This window comes from Alternaria arbusti, assembly GCF_024043155.1.
Source record: "Alternaria arbusti strain BMP 1465 chromosome Unknown scaffold_3, whole genome shotgun sequence".
NCBI lineage: Eukaryota > Fungi > Ascomycota > Dothideomycetes > Pleosporales > Pleosporaceae > Alternaria > Alternaria arbusti.
In genome coordinates, this window is record NW_026249943.1 from 293,902 (window position 1) to 307,139 (window position 13,238).

A 13,238-nucleotide genomic window follows, 5' to 3' on the forward strand; every position below is an offset into this window, starting at 1 on the left:
AGGATACACCACTTTTGGTTAATCATAGAGAAAAATTGATGTGCGGCGCGTGGACTGGGAAATTAGTAGGCCGTGCGAAAAAGGCAGATATGTTCTCATGACTAGAGGTGAAGTAATCGTGCTCGTTCATTAAATCTCCTTTCGTAGTTTGGACTGGGTCAGTAGATGAGAGTTGGAGAAGAAGACACATCATGAAGATGACTTTCAAAGTAAATTAGTGACATATGAGACTCTGGAGTCATGTAAGAGCCAGGAGAAGCTCGCACTATTTAGAAGTCCATCATAGTATCCTTCCCGCTTCCTCGCTTGACTGATCACAGTATGACTTACTCCCAATGGAACTCCCTGGTCCAGCGAGTAGAGTCCCAGTAATGACCTGCCAGCAGGTGATCAGCAACCTGCGTGGCCAACATTGCTCGCTCCGGCTGGCCTTCAGTAGTCTCGAAGCGGAGAGCCGCCAAGTGACCACCGACATTGACCCTGTTTCCTGCCCAGACATTCTCCCACATGAAGAAGCCGATCATTTCGACGGAGAAGTAGTCGCGGTAGGCTGCGTAGGTGATCTTCCAGGCTCCGGTCGCATCAATAGAGCAACGGAGGAGATTATCGAACTCCAGCCAATCCTGAACTTTGGCGTACTGGCCCACCTATGAGTAGTTTCGTTAGTGTCATGGATTCCTATACGCCATTCCCAACTGTCACTTACCAGAACTTCGTTGCCTCTCTTCTTGACAATGATACGATTGTAGTAGCGATCGGTCTTAGATTCAAAGTCCATGTGGAAGAGCTTGGTGGGATGGAAGAACTTGGTGAGAGTATTCTTGGAGATTTTATGAAGAGTTGTAACGATGGCGTCTTGGATCTTGATGTCGGTGGTGACCCCGCCGTCGTTCTCCTTGAAGGTAGTGAGATCGATGATGTGGGGGTGATTGGCTGGAGCAGTGGAAGGAAGGTCGGCAAAGCTATCGACAAACTGGACGTGGTGGACCATCGTGCTGAAATTGATTTTTACTGAGTTGTGTTGTGTTGTGTTGTGTTGTGTTGTGTTGTGTTGTGTTGTGTTGTGTTGTGAGAATCTTGGTGGGGGAGACGTGTGCTTTATGTAGAGAGAGGCTCTGCACGATACCAGCACGTAATCACCCTGGCGTCTCCCGTGCAAACAGTCGCAGTGGCGAAATCTCTCACCGCATAACCTTATTCGGAAAGTACCTGCAAGTCTATTTGTCCTTCTCTCACCGTGATCACAGCGCTAGAGGTGATATTGGTATGTCTACTGCCTGAACAAACGCACTGAAGGTTACACATGAGGCTCTTAATGCTGTATTCTGTCGTCATAGTATACGATGCATCCTAGTTTAGCTGTCCCCCATTATCCTGCGCAGCATCAGCACTTCGTGCTTTGTGACGAAGACGCTGTTAAGTGCCACCGACGCATCAGCAGGCGACTGTGACCCCATGTTGTCAAGCGCATCGACCAGATCACGCACCTTTGCGCCCTCCCAGCTTCCCTTGTCATCGGTCCAGAAAACGCGTTTGATGCCCACAGACGCCATATAGGATATGCATCGGTAGCAGGGTCGGGAAGCTAGGACGGTCGGTCGCTTCCCGTCCTTTGCTGGAGACGGCGGATGCTTGGTGCGTGCTGGCCTCGCCGGCTCTGGACTGGTGAGCTCGTCGTGCAATGAACCTGTGGCAGGGCGCGATGGAAGTAGCGTCGCGGCGTCTTCGTCTGGCTCTTCGCAGCACACCTTCGGCGCACATTGCCAGCCCAGTCTTACTACGTACAGATCGGCTCCATTCAAACGTGGGCTCTTGGTCCTGTCTTTAATATTGCGAGAACTCTGTCCAGTCTGTCCCTTCGGCATGAGCATTGGCTGACTCCTTGCGGTTGGGGGATTCTGTCTTTCATTCTATGGCCGTCAGCATGTGTGATAACAGAGCTTGGACAACGCACCTTTCCTGCTTTATCACGATTACTGGATGACACTCCCAGCGACGAAGATGCTTCAGAAGCGCTCGAAGTTGGAGACTGATTATAGCATGGAGCTGCGATGGTCTTTCTACGCGCATGCTGTCGACCACTGTGTTTGTGTTGCCCATTGTTGTACTTGTTGCCAACGTTGTGATGATGATGATGATGATGATTCTTCCCGTTCTTCAGGCGGTGTTTCTCCGTACTGTTCATTTTCGACAAGGCCACGTTCTCGTTCTTCTCCTGGTCGTGAAACACAGGGTTCAGTCTCGCACGATCCAGATGCAGAGGATTCAAATCGCCACTCTTGAACACCGGACTAGGCACTGCCAGAGGCCGCGGTGGACTGGGCCAGTGCGGCCTCGCAGATGGCTTTGACATAGGAGTTGATTGCTTCCCTTCGTAGTCGTGACTTTCGTTTAGAATCACCCGATAGTTCAAAGCACGGTTTTTCGGAGGACACCGCGCTAGAAGCCAGCGTGCTAGAAGCCGAGAGAGCTGAGTGGATCGCCATCATCTCACTATGCATAGATAAAGGAGTGTTGGCGAGCTTTCCTCCCCCGCCCATGCTTTCAAAGGGCATAAACGTCCTGTTCACATGATCCTCCGGCCCACCTAACTCTCGCTTGGTCGAGCGCAGTGGAAGGCGCCCGGTCTTCAGGGCACCACCGTCGAAGCCAGAGCGATGATCATTGTAGCCCTGGCCAATGACTTTACCGCCACGAACTATGATGGCTCCATGGCGGTAACGCAAAGGCGACTTGGCAGCCTGCTCGAGGCAGAGGTTAAGGTAATTGTCAGTCTTCATTTTGATGGACGGCAGGTGTGACTGGACTTTCGATGAGATGTTGCTAGAAGTTGGTATTGCGAGTGAGTACTGCGGATATTTGATTTTCTTCGTGATGAACCTGATAGCAGAGTCGTATTGGGCAGCTAGTAAGACGTGTTTTGGATGCACAAGGAGGCATGGATGTGAGTCTTGACGCGTGAGGAAATGGCACCCGGGTTAGCGTCTTGGCAACACTCAAGCTTCACGCGCTCTGCGCTCTTCCCTCTTCACATCTCCATCGCAGACGAATGCGTCATCGTGGAATCGCAATCAGCCTGCGCAACCCTATGATTTATACGAAAATTATTGTATGTACAAGAAGTCCCAATGATCAACAAGCGGACGCCTACTCAGCCCAGACAACCGCGCTGAGACCATCCTCGTTCTCCGGAATGCCGGCAGCCCCGATCCTAAGGTCCGCAACGCGCTCTCCCAACTTGCCTGTTGCCGGGTCTCTTGGTACAATAGCCACGTTCGAAGTGGTTTGATCGCCAATAGCGACGAAGTCACCGGCCTTGTTGATGTCGAAAGTACGCGGGTATGTGCCGTAGGACGATGTGAGGGCAGTCCATGTCAGGCTCCCGTTAGGAGAGATGCTGAATTGGGTGATTGAGTCGTTGGGCTTGAATTTCTTGTCGTTTCGGTTGCTGGTGTAAACGAAGTTTCCCTTGACCTTGATCTCACCGACCTTGGTACCGGAAACGGCGGTGGCATTGCCTTGGTACGGTGTGAGCGTCTGCTTCAGGGTCAGAGACATGCAGCCTCCCGATGCGGGGTATGACACCGCCCATGCCGACACGCTGTTGGAGAGCTCGTTGGCGATGAACAGTACTGTGCCGTCTGCAGCCCGGCGAACGCGCGAGTTCGCTCCTGCCGGTGCCCAGAAGGCGCCGTGTCTTGGTCCTGTTCCAGGTGGCGGCAAAGCAGCACCGCACTCTGTAAGATTGCCAGTTGTCTGGTCGATCTTGTTGATCCTGATCTTATCGGTTCCGAGATCAGGTACGATCAGGAAGTCCCCAGACGGGTCCACAAAAGCATGATGCGGGTGGGGAGCTTCTTGTCGGTAAGGGTTGACACTTTTACCAGTGTACTTGATTGTTTGGAGCGGCTGTCCGCCAGTCAATGGCAGCTTGAAGGTCGTCAACTGTGAAGTTTGGCTTCCGTTGGTTAGCGATAATCTCGTCTACTCAAGGGTGCTGACTTACTAGTGGGCGTTCGCGATGAAGCTTCTTCCATCCGGACCACCATAGAGCGTTGTCGCAACCACACCCTGAGGTGTAGAACCCTTTCCGATTGAAGTCACGTTGCCGTTCGCACCCGTGGAGAAGGATACCAAGTTTCCGCCTCCTTGGCCCTGGAAGACCTCATCTGGAATATAGAGCGCCTTTCCAGCACTGTCATACGTGATCCAACTAGGCAGCTTGTTGCCAGTCGAGGCCGAACTACTGAGGGTCAAGGCGTTGCTGTTGAACGACAGGTAGTTGATGGTGCCGGAGTAGTGCGTCGCCCACAAGTTTGCTGCACTTGCGGCAGTGCCGAACAGAGGTAGAAGGAGTGAATGCGAATGGACCATGATGATTGAGGATGGCGAGTCAGGATGTATCTGTTACTGACTTTAAAGCACAGGGAAGTAGCATCGTTTTGTATGTTCGACGTGTGTTCTTTGACATTTCCACCAGACCGCCTTGCGTCACGCGCCCGCACTCGACATTTCGGAGCTACGACGATGAAACACCTGACTACACCATCTTGGACTAAACAACCGACCTCATCATGCATTTTGCTGAAAGCGAGGGTGCCACTTCAGCCTCGGTGAGTATGCGATTGTCCAAGCCGGTTAAAGGCCGCACGTCGGACAATATATAGCAATCTACAGCCATGTTTCGAGCAGGGGTACAACGTTTCAGCCGGTTGCCGACCCCAGGTTGATCAACATGGCGAAATTGCAGTAGCCTTGCATTTCGGTCTTTCATCTCGGGCACGCGCATGTTAAGATCTCTTGGCCAGGCCTTATACCGGGAATGCAGCCGCCACGCCGCTGCCCTATGTCGGTACGTGGATGCGGCTGCAGCGCACCTGGACACGTGTGTGGGTATAGACGAGGTGGCATCTCTTAATCTTTCTGCGACCAATCTTTGCCAAGAGGTAAATCAAGCTGAAGCCACCGCTTCTTGGTATAGCCGTAGCTTGGAAGTTGTCGTGCGATAGAGGCAAGATCTGTTATTACCAGTACCAAATCCTCTTGGAATCCCCACGATTCCGACGAAGGATCCAAGGAAAGAGCAAGGTTTCTACTCTGGGCATTCTCATCCCTTCATCGCAGTCATGTCTCCTGGTCAGATATGTTTTCTGGGTCTTCAGCCGTAGTGTATTGGGTCAATATGTATCTCATCGTCAGAATCCACCTCTAGGATTCAAGCAATCCATAAGTATCGCGAGGACGTTAGCGGATGAATTTTTCCTGGGCAGCCAAGCCACTTTCCGACTTCCAGAATGATGAAAGAATACTACACATGGCTGTTTGCAGCCTGCACTCTCTTTTCTTGCACTACCGCTGCGAATTCTACATTGAGCGAATGCCTTGAGTCTCGCCAGGTTCCTGTATATGCTGCAGGCACCAAGAACTATACTCAGGCAGTCAAGCCCTTCAATCTTCGTTTACCATTCAAGCCGGCTTCCTACGTTGTACCACAGACAGTCAAGCATGTTCAAGATGCCGTATCCTGCGGAGTTGAGAGTGGTGTCCAAGTCACTCCAAAGTGCGGAGGCCACAGCTATGGATCACATGGTCTTGGAGGCGAAGATGGACATCTGATTGTCGACATGCGCCGCTTCAACAGTGTGACTGTTGACCAAGAAGCACACACAGCTGTTGTAGGAGCTGGCGGTAGACTGGGCAACATTGCTCTGGCTCTTTACGACCAAGGCAAGCAAGCCATCAGTCATGGAACATGTCCTGGGTAGGCATCCTTCCCTATCAACAACATCATATATGTACTAATACCCATCAGCGTCGGTGTAAGCGGTCTCACTCTCCACGGAGGTTATGGCATGTCCTCCCGCCTGCACGGCCTGACGCTCGACCAACTTGTCTCCGCGACCGTGGTCCTCCACAACAGCAGCGTGGTAACCGCCTCACCAACCTCGTACCCAGACCTCTTCTGGGCCCTAAGAGGCGCAGGCGCCGCCTTCGGCATCGTCACCGACTTTAAGTTCAAGACGTTCAACGCACCGGAGAGCAACCTTGTGTTCTCCTACAACCTCTCCCCATCCAACACATCGCAACTCGCCAACATCCTGACCGTCCTCCAAAACTTCACCATCCACGACCAACCCCCGGAGCTAAACATGCGCATGTTCCTTCCCAACCAACTGACTGGCGTATACTACGGCAACCGCAGCGCCTTTGACACCATCATGAACCCGCTGCTTACCAAACTCAACATCCCTCTTGAGGGACGCGGCGCAGGCACCGTTTCAACGAAGAGATGGATCGACACTTTGACATCCTTTTCCAATGGCCCGTTGCCCCAACCAGAAATATACGACTACCACGAGAACTTCTACGCCAAGTCCCTCATGCCAGAGTACCTCTCGCCCGCCGCCATGACCGCCCTCGCAGACTACTACTTCACCACCGCGCGCAACATCCGTGGCCGATCCTGGTACCTCCTCATCGACATGCACGGCGGCTCCGGCTCTGCCATCTCCAAAGTACCCGCGGACGAGACCTCGTACTCGCACCGCAACGCCGTCTTCAAGATGCAGTTCAACGACCGCATTTTCCCTGACAGCGCGACGTACACGCCCAAGATGATGGAGTTCTTGAATGGCTGGGTCGATGCGATTGAGAAGGCGAGTGAGGGCGAGCAGTTTGGCATGTATATCAATTATGCGGATACGAACCTTACCAAGGCGGATGCGCATTCGAGGTATTGGGGAGAGCATTATGAGAGGTTGGTGGGGATCAAGGGCGTGTATGATCCGCAGAAGGTGTTCGAGGGGCCGCAGTTGGTAGGGAGCTAGATCTTTTAGTTGTAGGGGGTAGATTTTCGAACTGAATGCGAGAGACATATGAACATGAGAATGATTGAGAAAGAAGTGATCTGCTTGCTCGAGAAGGAAGTCTATACGGCCTACAAATACACATTTACACACTTGGATCTGTGTCTACAAGAACTCGATGCCGACGCCGAAGCTCAGTCCTTTCCTGCCTTCCTCCTTGGCCCTCATGACGAGTGGTAGAGAGAAGTTGATCTCGAACCTTGCAACAGGGTGTGCGTAGACGAGACCTAGACCAGCTGCCGCGCTGGGAAGTTCGGCAGTGAGACTGGAGAAGGACTTTTGGATCGCGCCAGTTACGTCGCTTGAGCTGCCGAATGACCCGTCTTCTTTCTTGGAGTTGGGGTTCTTGAGTGCGAGGAGACGGCCACCGTTGATGAAGGCTTGGAGACGGAGAGGAGTTTCCTTGCCGACGCGCGGGATAGGGAGGAGGAGCGATGCGCCACCAGCAGCGTAGATGTCGCCACCTAGTGCATCAGCGCCGTCACGAGGACCAAGACCAGCGATGCGGAAGCCACGAACGTTGTTGGGGCCGCCGAGCTGGAAGCGGTCGTTGATGCGCGAGGCCTGGGGCTGGCTCTCCCCGCCCAAAGCCATGGGGTAGAGAAGTCCACCCCGTAGACCAGCAGTAAGCGTGATGCCTGTGTTGCCGAAGGGGAGAGCGACTTGCGACTCTGCCTCTGTCTTCCAATATGCGGTGTCGCCCTTCAGCGGTCCCCAACCTGCGAGTTCGGATACGGTCTTCAAGAAGTAGCCGCTGCTAGGCAGGAGAGGGTAGTCGCGCTTGTCGTTGACCCAGGTATGCGAGATGCTCGACTTGAATGAGTCACCAGCATCTGCGCGAACAGAGGGCGATGCGTTCTCAGCCAGACTAGTCACCTGTCGCCAGATGCCAGAGTAGCCAAATTCGTGTGTCGCACCGTTCTTCATCCTCCATAGCAGCTTTGAGTTTCCTCCCTTGAGGACTTCCTCATGGCTTGCCCAGCTCTTCAGTGTCGAACTCGCGAATCCGTTGACCTGGAACTTGAGATCGGGGTTGCTGAGGATGGGACTGTCGAAGGCGAGAGAGTAGGCAGACCGTGTTCGCGTGCCCAGCGATCCGTGTGCGTTCAGCGTCTCGGCTCCACCAAGCAGATTTCGTAGTTCGGCGTGGACGTAGGCATCGGCTTCAGAGGCTCCAGCCTCAGTTCCGGTCTTGATGGTGTAGTTGCCGCGCTCCTGGGCCGATATATACACGTCAACATCCGTGGGGGAGGAAGAGGCGATGGTCTGGTTTGGACGGTCGAGGTAGACTGATATTGGCGACTTAAAGATACCTAGCCAATGTTAAACAAATGCGAGCCCCTCCGTCGCGTGCTGACGTACCAAAACGATTGAGCTTATCGGTAGCTTCGCCAACTTCCTTTATCGCATCTTCGAGAGTGTATGGCCGGTCCCGGTTTGCGCTCAGCAGGGGGTCGACTACTCGCTCGAGGAAGCTTCTTCGTGTGCGGTTGGCATGAAGGATGCGGACCGATGATATCGTCACGGGTAGCGACGAGTTGTCGTCAATCTAGCGCAGCCTCAGCAACAGCCCCAATTGAATATCCAGAATGCATACCAGCTCTCCCAGCCTCTCCTTCGACCTCTGCTGCTGGGCGTAGAGCCGCGCATTGAGCTCATCCTGCTGGCGCTTCTGCTCGTTCAGATCCGTCTTGTTCTTGAGCCTTTCGAAGACCTGGGGCCCAATTAGCGATGTGCCATTACTCCCACGATGCACGCCTACTCACATCGTCTTCATGCGGCGAAGCCATTGGGCTGTCTGTGTCTGCGTGCGTGATGCTTGGCGTTGTTCAGAAACCTTGAACTTTGGATCGCCGCGGGCGGCGGATGCACGTGCGCTTACTCTCCAACTGTTCCAAGGTCGTCTGGACGTGCGACCCGAACTCTTTCACCAACGACCTAATTCACCTATCGCGCCTGCCTTTGTGATTCTTATCCTTTGTCTATCGCGGGGTAATCACTGAAAAACGTACCACGCCTTCTGCACTGTTATCTGGTGGCCACCTATACAGCGCATCCGATTGTCGACGTCAACTATCTCCGCCCAGGAACACGTCGACTACCCCAACCACCCACTCACTCTCTCTTCCCCCACATTCACACACCATGGCGACGCCAGCAGCCACCAAGCGCCTCACAAGAGAATACGCTTCCATCTCCAAATCACCACCGCCATTCATTACTGCACACCCCTCGGATAGGAACATCCTAGAATGGCACTACATCATCACCGGCCCACCAGACACACCCTACCATGGCGGTCAGTACTGGGGCACGCTGAACTTCCCGCCCGACTACCCCTTTGCGCCGCCCGCAATCCGCATGCACACACCATCCGGTCGATTCCAGCCCAGCAGCCGGCTGTGCCTCAGCATCTCCGACTTCCACCCTAAGAGCTTCAACCCCGCATGGGAGGTCAGCACGATTCTGACAGGCCTGCTGAGTTTCATGACCAGCGACGAGATTACTACGGGTAGCGTCCGGGCATCAGAAGCAGAGCGGAAACTCTTCGCCAAGCGCACACGGTGGTGGAACAGCACAGGCGGCGGCAGCAAAGCATCTGGGTCAGACAACGCCGGTGGTCGCCAGAACGGCAACATCCGGGCTGGAGATGGCGGCGCAAAGTTCAGACACGAGTGGCCGGATGTCGACGAGGAGAATCTCAAGTGGATGAAGGAGAACCGCATCGACCCCCTCACGGGCCTACCACGGCCGGCAGCACCAACCCCCTCGCAGCAGCCAGCCTGCTCGCCCGACGTCTCGGGTCTGCGACGACGCCCCGGCACAAGCGCAACGGTCGTTCAAGATGCAGCGCAAATAGCGCGAGATGCAGGTCAAGGCTGGCTGAGCCGCAACAAGTGGAGGATCGTACTCGGAGCGATGATGCTATACATCCTAGTCGCGAGGGTACTAGGCGACGGTGCAATCGCAACTCCTGCTTAGACGGACTGGTCATCACAGGATAGGGCATAATATAAGGATAGTAGGGTAATGTGCATCAGCGGAAGACACAGGTCACGATTCGTTCAAATCGGCATTTACTTTGGCGTTGGCGGGCGCTCGGCATACCCAAGTTTGAGTCGAGCACTCTGTATGATACCTTTGATAGTAGCAAACAAGGACAAAAACATGCTAATGTTCTTTCTCCAATCCGCTCTCCAGATGTCTTCTGGTCGGTAATGTTTGACTCTGGTCTTGCGTTACTCGCCACCGACTATCACCGCCATGCCCCTGTATTATCTTGAGACTTTCATAATAGTGTTGGCACACGGTACTCCGTACCTACCTTACTCCCCCATCCACCTCAAGGAGACCTGACAACCCGGGCACCACAGCCTCGTTGCGTCGCCACAAGTAGTGCTGGGTGGACCCAACCGGCAAAACTAGGCTTCTTACGGCCACGCTACTCACGCGACAATGCGATGACGCAGTGGAGATCCCCCACCAGCCACAGCATTTCCATGCCTCAATCTCAGGCAACCTTCCCCAATTCCAAGTCTGACATTGCAATATTGTTTGCTCAGCCCACCATCGAAGTCTACAACTCGTGGTTCGAATGACTCTTCTTCACACTTCAGCAAACTAGCCGACTCAAAGTCCTAGCCAGCCCTGTGTTTCGCATCCCCCACCCATCCCCGTCCCGTTGGTTGGTCCCTGACGTCGAAAGCTCAAGCTTAACAAACGCATTTCCCAGCTGTACATGCAGGGATGCGCATAGACTGATCGGCAGGGTCGTGGCGAGCTACGGCGGCGATTGGGTGGCTGAAAAGCTTCAGGTAGGTTACCCTTTCACGCGTAAACGTGCTTGATAGATCGCGCAGTGGCCTATGATGGTGTGCATGCGGACTTTGTGGGACGTGGGATCGTCGTTTTTACTTCGTGCAGGGTTTCGGTCCCGGTGTCGCGGGTGAGAGGTTGGGGATATATAGGTGGGAGGGGTGGGACGCTGTTGGGTTTGTTTCGAAACATTTCATCGATATTTCAGCTGTTCTCAAGTCATTTGTGTGTCTTTCTGATCTTTTGTTACTGCTATTACAATTAAGCATGCGCTTCTCATCTCTTCTCTCCTTCGCCATTGCGAGCGCGTCCATCTCCGCTGCGCTGCCGACAGATTTGACCAACTTCCTGCTCGTCACCACCTCGCAAATAGATGCTAGTGCGAATACCTCCGAACTCAAAGCCGTATCCGCCACCTCGTTATTCGTAAGTCTTCACAGCAACCATCCAAAATAACCCATCGCAATATCTAACATCGCATAGGACCCGTTCCATCAACCCGCTCTTCTCCTCCGCCTCACAGGCCCCGGTTACGGCTCCCTCCCCAACTTCACCCTGGCAGACGGCACACTTTCCACCATCGCTTTGGCGCCCTTCGGCAACACGTATTCTCGTTTCAACAGCACGGTTGTGACAGCCGGGTCAGAGTTGCAGTTCCTCGCTTCGGTGCAGCCAGCGGGCAATATCGCGTTGGACGAGGGATACCTCTTGACGGTGAATGGCCAGAGGGAAGGCTGGACGATATGTGAGGGTGCGCTGAGTAATGAGGTATTGAGCTGGAGGGGCAATGCGAGTGATTGCACGAAGACGTATGTGCATGCTGTGTTGAAGGCGCCATACTAGACTCAAATATATTTGGGAGCGTGGATACCTTGGCCAATTCCAGTAAAGTAAGAATGATGCCTGATGACATAGCCTCAATAAACTTGACTTTCATCCTGTGCCGTTTAGAAACTTGCGCCACCAGACTGTTTCCGCGTCCAGGAACCAGGGGCTCGCTGCTGCGATTAGTTCTTCTGGTGATGGCGCTGTTCCTGGACCCAAGTGTGCGAGAGCCATGACGAAGACGTCGCAGGTTGTTAGGCTTGTGCGTGCAAAGACGCTGTTGGTGATGTGATGTGGCATGGTAGCTCTGACGTTCCTGATGGTGATATTGTATCGGAATAGTATATGTCTGAGCGAAATCTTATCGGCTAGACGGCGATGGAGACCCGACGGCAGAATGAAGAAGGCGATGGTAGTTGTCAAGATATCAGGATATTCGAGTATGGAAAGTCTCGCAGTGTACTGGATGATATATCTATCATCGGCCGTTGCATGGGTGATATATTTCGTGTGTTCCGGGGGTCAGCCGTTCGCGCTTTCTACTCGATTCTCACAGGTGAGAGCACGGTGTACCTCACCGCCTGTCCCCAGGTCTGTCGACAAATCTCGGCGATGGCGATGCCAGCCGGAAGTCCCACGCGTACTTCCCGATGAGGCAGTGCGCGATACTTCCTTGTAGTTTGCCTCTTCCGATGTCCACCAACAGGCTGGAAGCTTGGGAGCGGGATATATGCTGTTTGCCGATGCAAATGGCCAGTGATACCGACGTCGTGATAATTGGTGGGACCAGCACAAGCTGCGGCCCGTTGCACGCGTGCTGACGGTCTTGTGCGGTTCGCCACGGTAAGCCTCAACAAGTTGATGAAAGGCCGGCGTTGGCTTTGTCGCTTTGCTGGTTTGATGGCAGTTCGACGTCGTGAAAGCTGATAGTGAGTATATTGGAGTCGTGGTTTTGATGCGCAATACGTACTGGCAAGTACATGTAGGCATATGACATCTTGTCGTGTTTATAGCAAGGGCAGCTGCCCGCGTCAGCAGGTCCACCCACGCGATCTCATGCAGGAGTATCACTCTTCCATCTCCGTCAGCCCAATAGTCAAGGCCCAACTAGGAAAGCAACGATGGGATCTGGGTGCGGTACGACTCGAAAACATCGTTTTCCGAGATGATGTTGGTCTGTGATGGGGCTATAAGTGTGCGATGCTGTGATGCGCGTTGCGATTGGGAGGTGGTGTGGTGTCGCGTCGTGCTACTGGTTCGCTTACTCGCGGTGAGCAGCGAATAGAAGGCGGAAGCTTCAACTTGGAGACATGAGAGGTACTCAAGTTGCTTTTTCGAGAGATGAGCGTGGAGACGACCATGGGTGAATATGCAAACTTAAGGGATGTTTGAATATTGAGGTCCGAGTCTCGCAGCGAAGCGAAGCGGATGTGAATGTCGCCGAAGATGGCGGAAGTTGGCAGGTTCAATCAGGAAGCCGGGACTCTGCTCAAGAGTGCTGACAAGCGTTCTAGACTCCTCAGAGTCAGTTAAGGAGGTAATGCGATAACAGAAGGTTTTCATGGCGGAGCCTGAACCCAACGAGATAGGCCGCAGTATGTAGCCAGTGTCTCGATGTTCTCTTCTAAAGTGATGCCGACATCTTCTGCTGCACGGTGATGGATGAGTCCACTTGCTTACAATCCAAGGGTACCTTCAGCGTGATGGTCTGGGCTCAAGCCGAATTGACTG

At 53.6% G+C, this 13,238-nt stretch overlaps 6 protein-coding genes across 6 annotated transcripts; 3 read left to right on the forward strand and 3 right to left on the reverse strand.

Annotated features, from left to right (window-relative positions):
* Positions 1–326: 326 nt before the first annotated feature.
* On the reverse strand, positions 327–991 carry J4E86_002719 (uncharacterized protein; the record flags this gene model as incomplete). The annotated part of the gene is made up of 2 exons (XM_051443277.1): positions 327–647; positions 707–991. 2 exons carry the CDS (start codon positions 989–991, stop codon positions 327–329), a joined length of 606 nt encoding a protein of 201 aa, XP_051304772.1.
* A 2,156-nt stretch (positions 992–3,147) lies between these two features.
* J4E86_002720 (uncharacterized protein) lies at positions 3,148–4,374 on the reverse strand (the record flags this gene model as incomplete). Its single annotated transcript, XM_051443278.1, has 2 exons — positions 3,148–3,958; positions 4,007–4,374. 2 exons carry the CDS (start codon positions 4,372–4,374, stop codon positions 3,148–3,150), a joined length of 1,179 nt encoding a protein of 392 aa, XP_051304773.1.
* Positions 4,375–5,294: 920 nt separating this feature from the next.
* Positions 5,295–6,827, forward strand: J4E86_002721 (uncharacterized protein; the record flags this gene model as incomplete). The annotated part of the gene is made up of 2 exons (XM_051443279.1): positions 5,295–5,761; positions 5,813–6,827. The coding sequence occupies 2 exons, from the start codon at positions 5,295–5,297 to the stop codon at positions 6,825–6,827; spliced, it is 1,482 nt and encodes a 493-aa protein (XP_051304774.1).
* A 144-nt stretch (positions 6,828–6,971) lies between these two features.
* Positions 6,972–8,656, reverse strand: J4E86_002722 (uncharacterized protein; the record flags this gene model as incomplete). The annotated part of the gene is made up of 4 exons (XM_051443280.1): positions 6,972–8,179; positions 8,229–8,415; positions 8,464–8,580; positions 8,633–8,656. The coding sequence occupies 4 exons, from the start codon at positions 8,654–8,656 to the stop codon at positions 6,972–6,974; spliced, it is 1,536 nt and encodes a 511-aa protein (XP_051304775.1).
* A 355-nt stretch (positions 8,657–9,011) lies between these two features.
* Positions 9,012–9,848, forward strand: J4E86_002723 (uncharacterized protein; the record flags this gene model as incomplete). Its single annotated transcript, XM_051443281.1, has 1 exon — positions 9,012–9,848. The coding sequence occupies one exon, from the start codon at positions 9,012–9,014 to the stop codon at positions 9,846–9,848; it is 837 nt and encodes a 278-aa protein (XP_051304776.1).
* A 1,101-nt stretch (positions 9,849–10,949) lies between these two features.
* Positions 10,950–11,525, forward strand: J4E86_002724 (uncharacterized protein; the record flags this gene model as incomplete). The annotated part of the gene is made up of 2 exons (XM_051443282.1): positions 10,950–11,108; positions 11,166–11,525. The coding sequence occupies 2 exons, from the start codon at positions 10,950–10,952 to the stop codon at positions 11,523–11,525; spliced, it is 519 nt and encodes a 172-aa protein (XP_051304777.1).
* Positions 11,526–13,238: the final 1,713 nt, after the last annotated feature.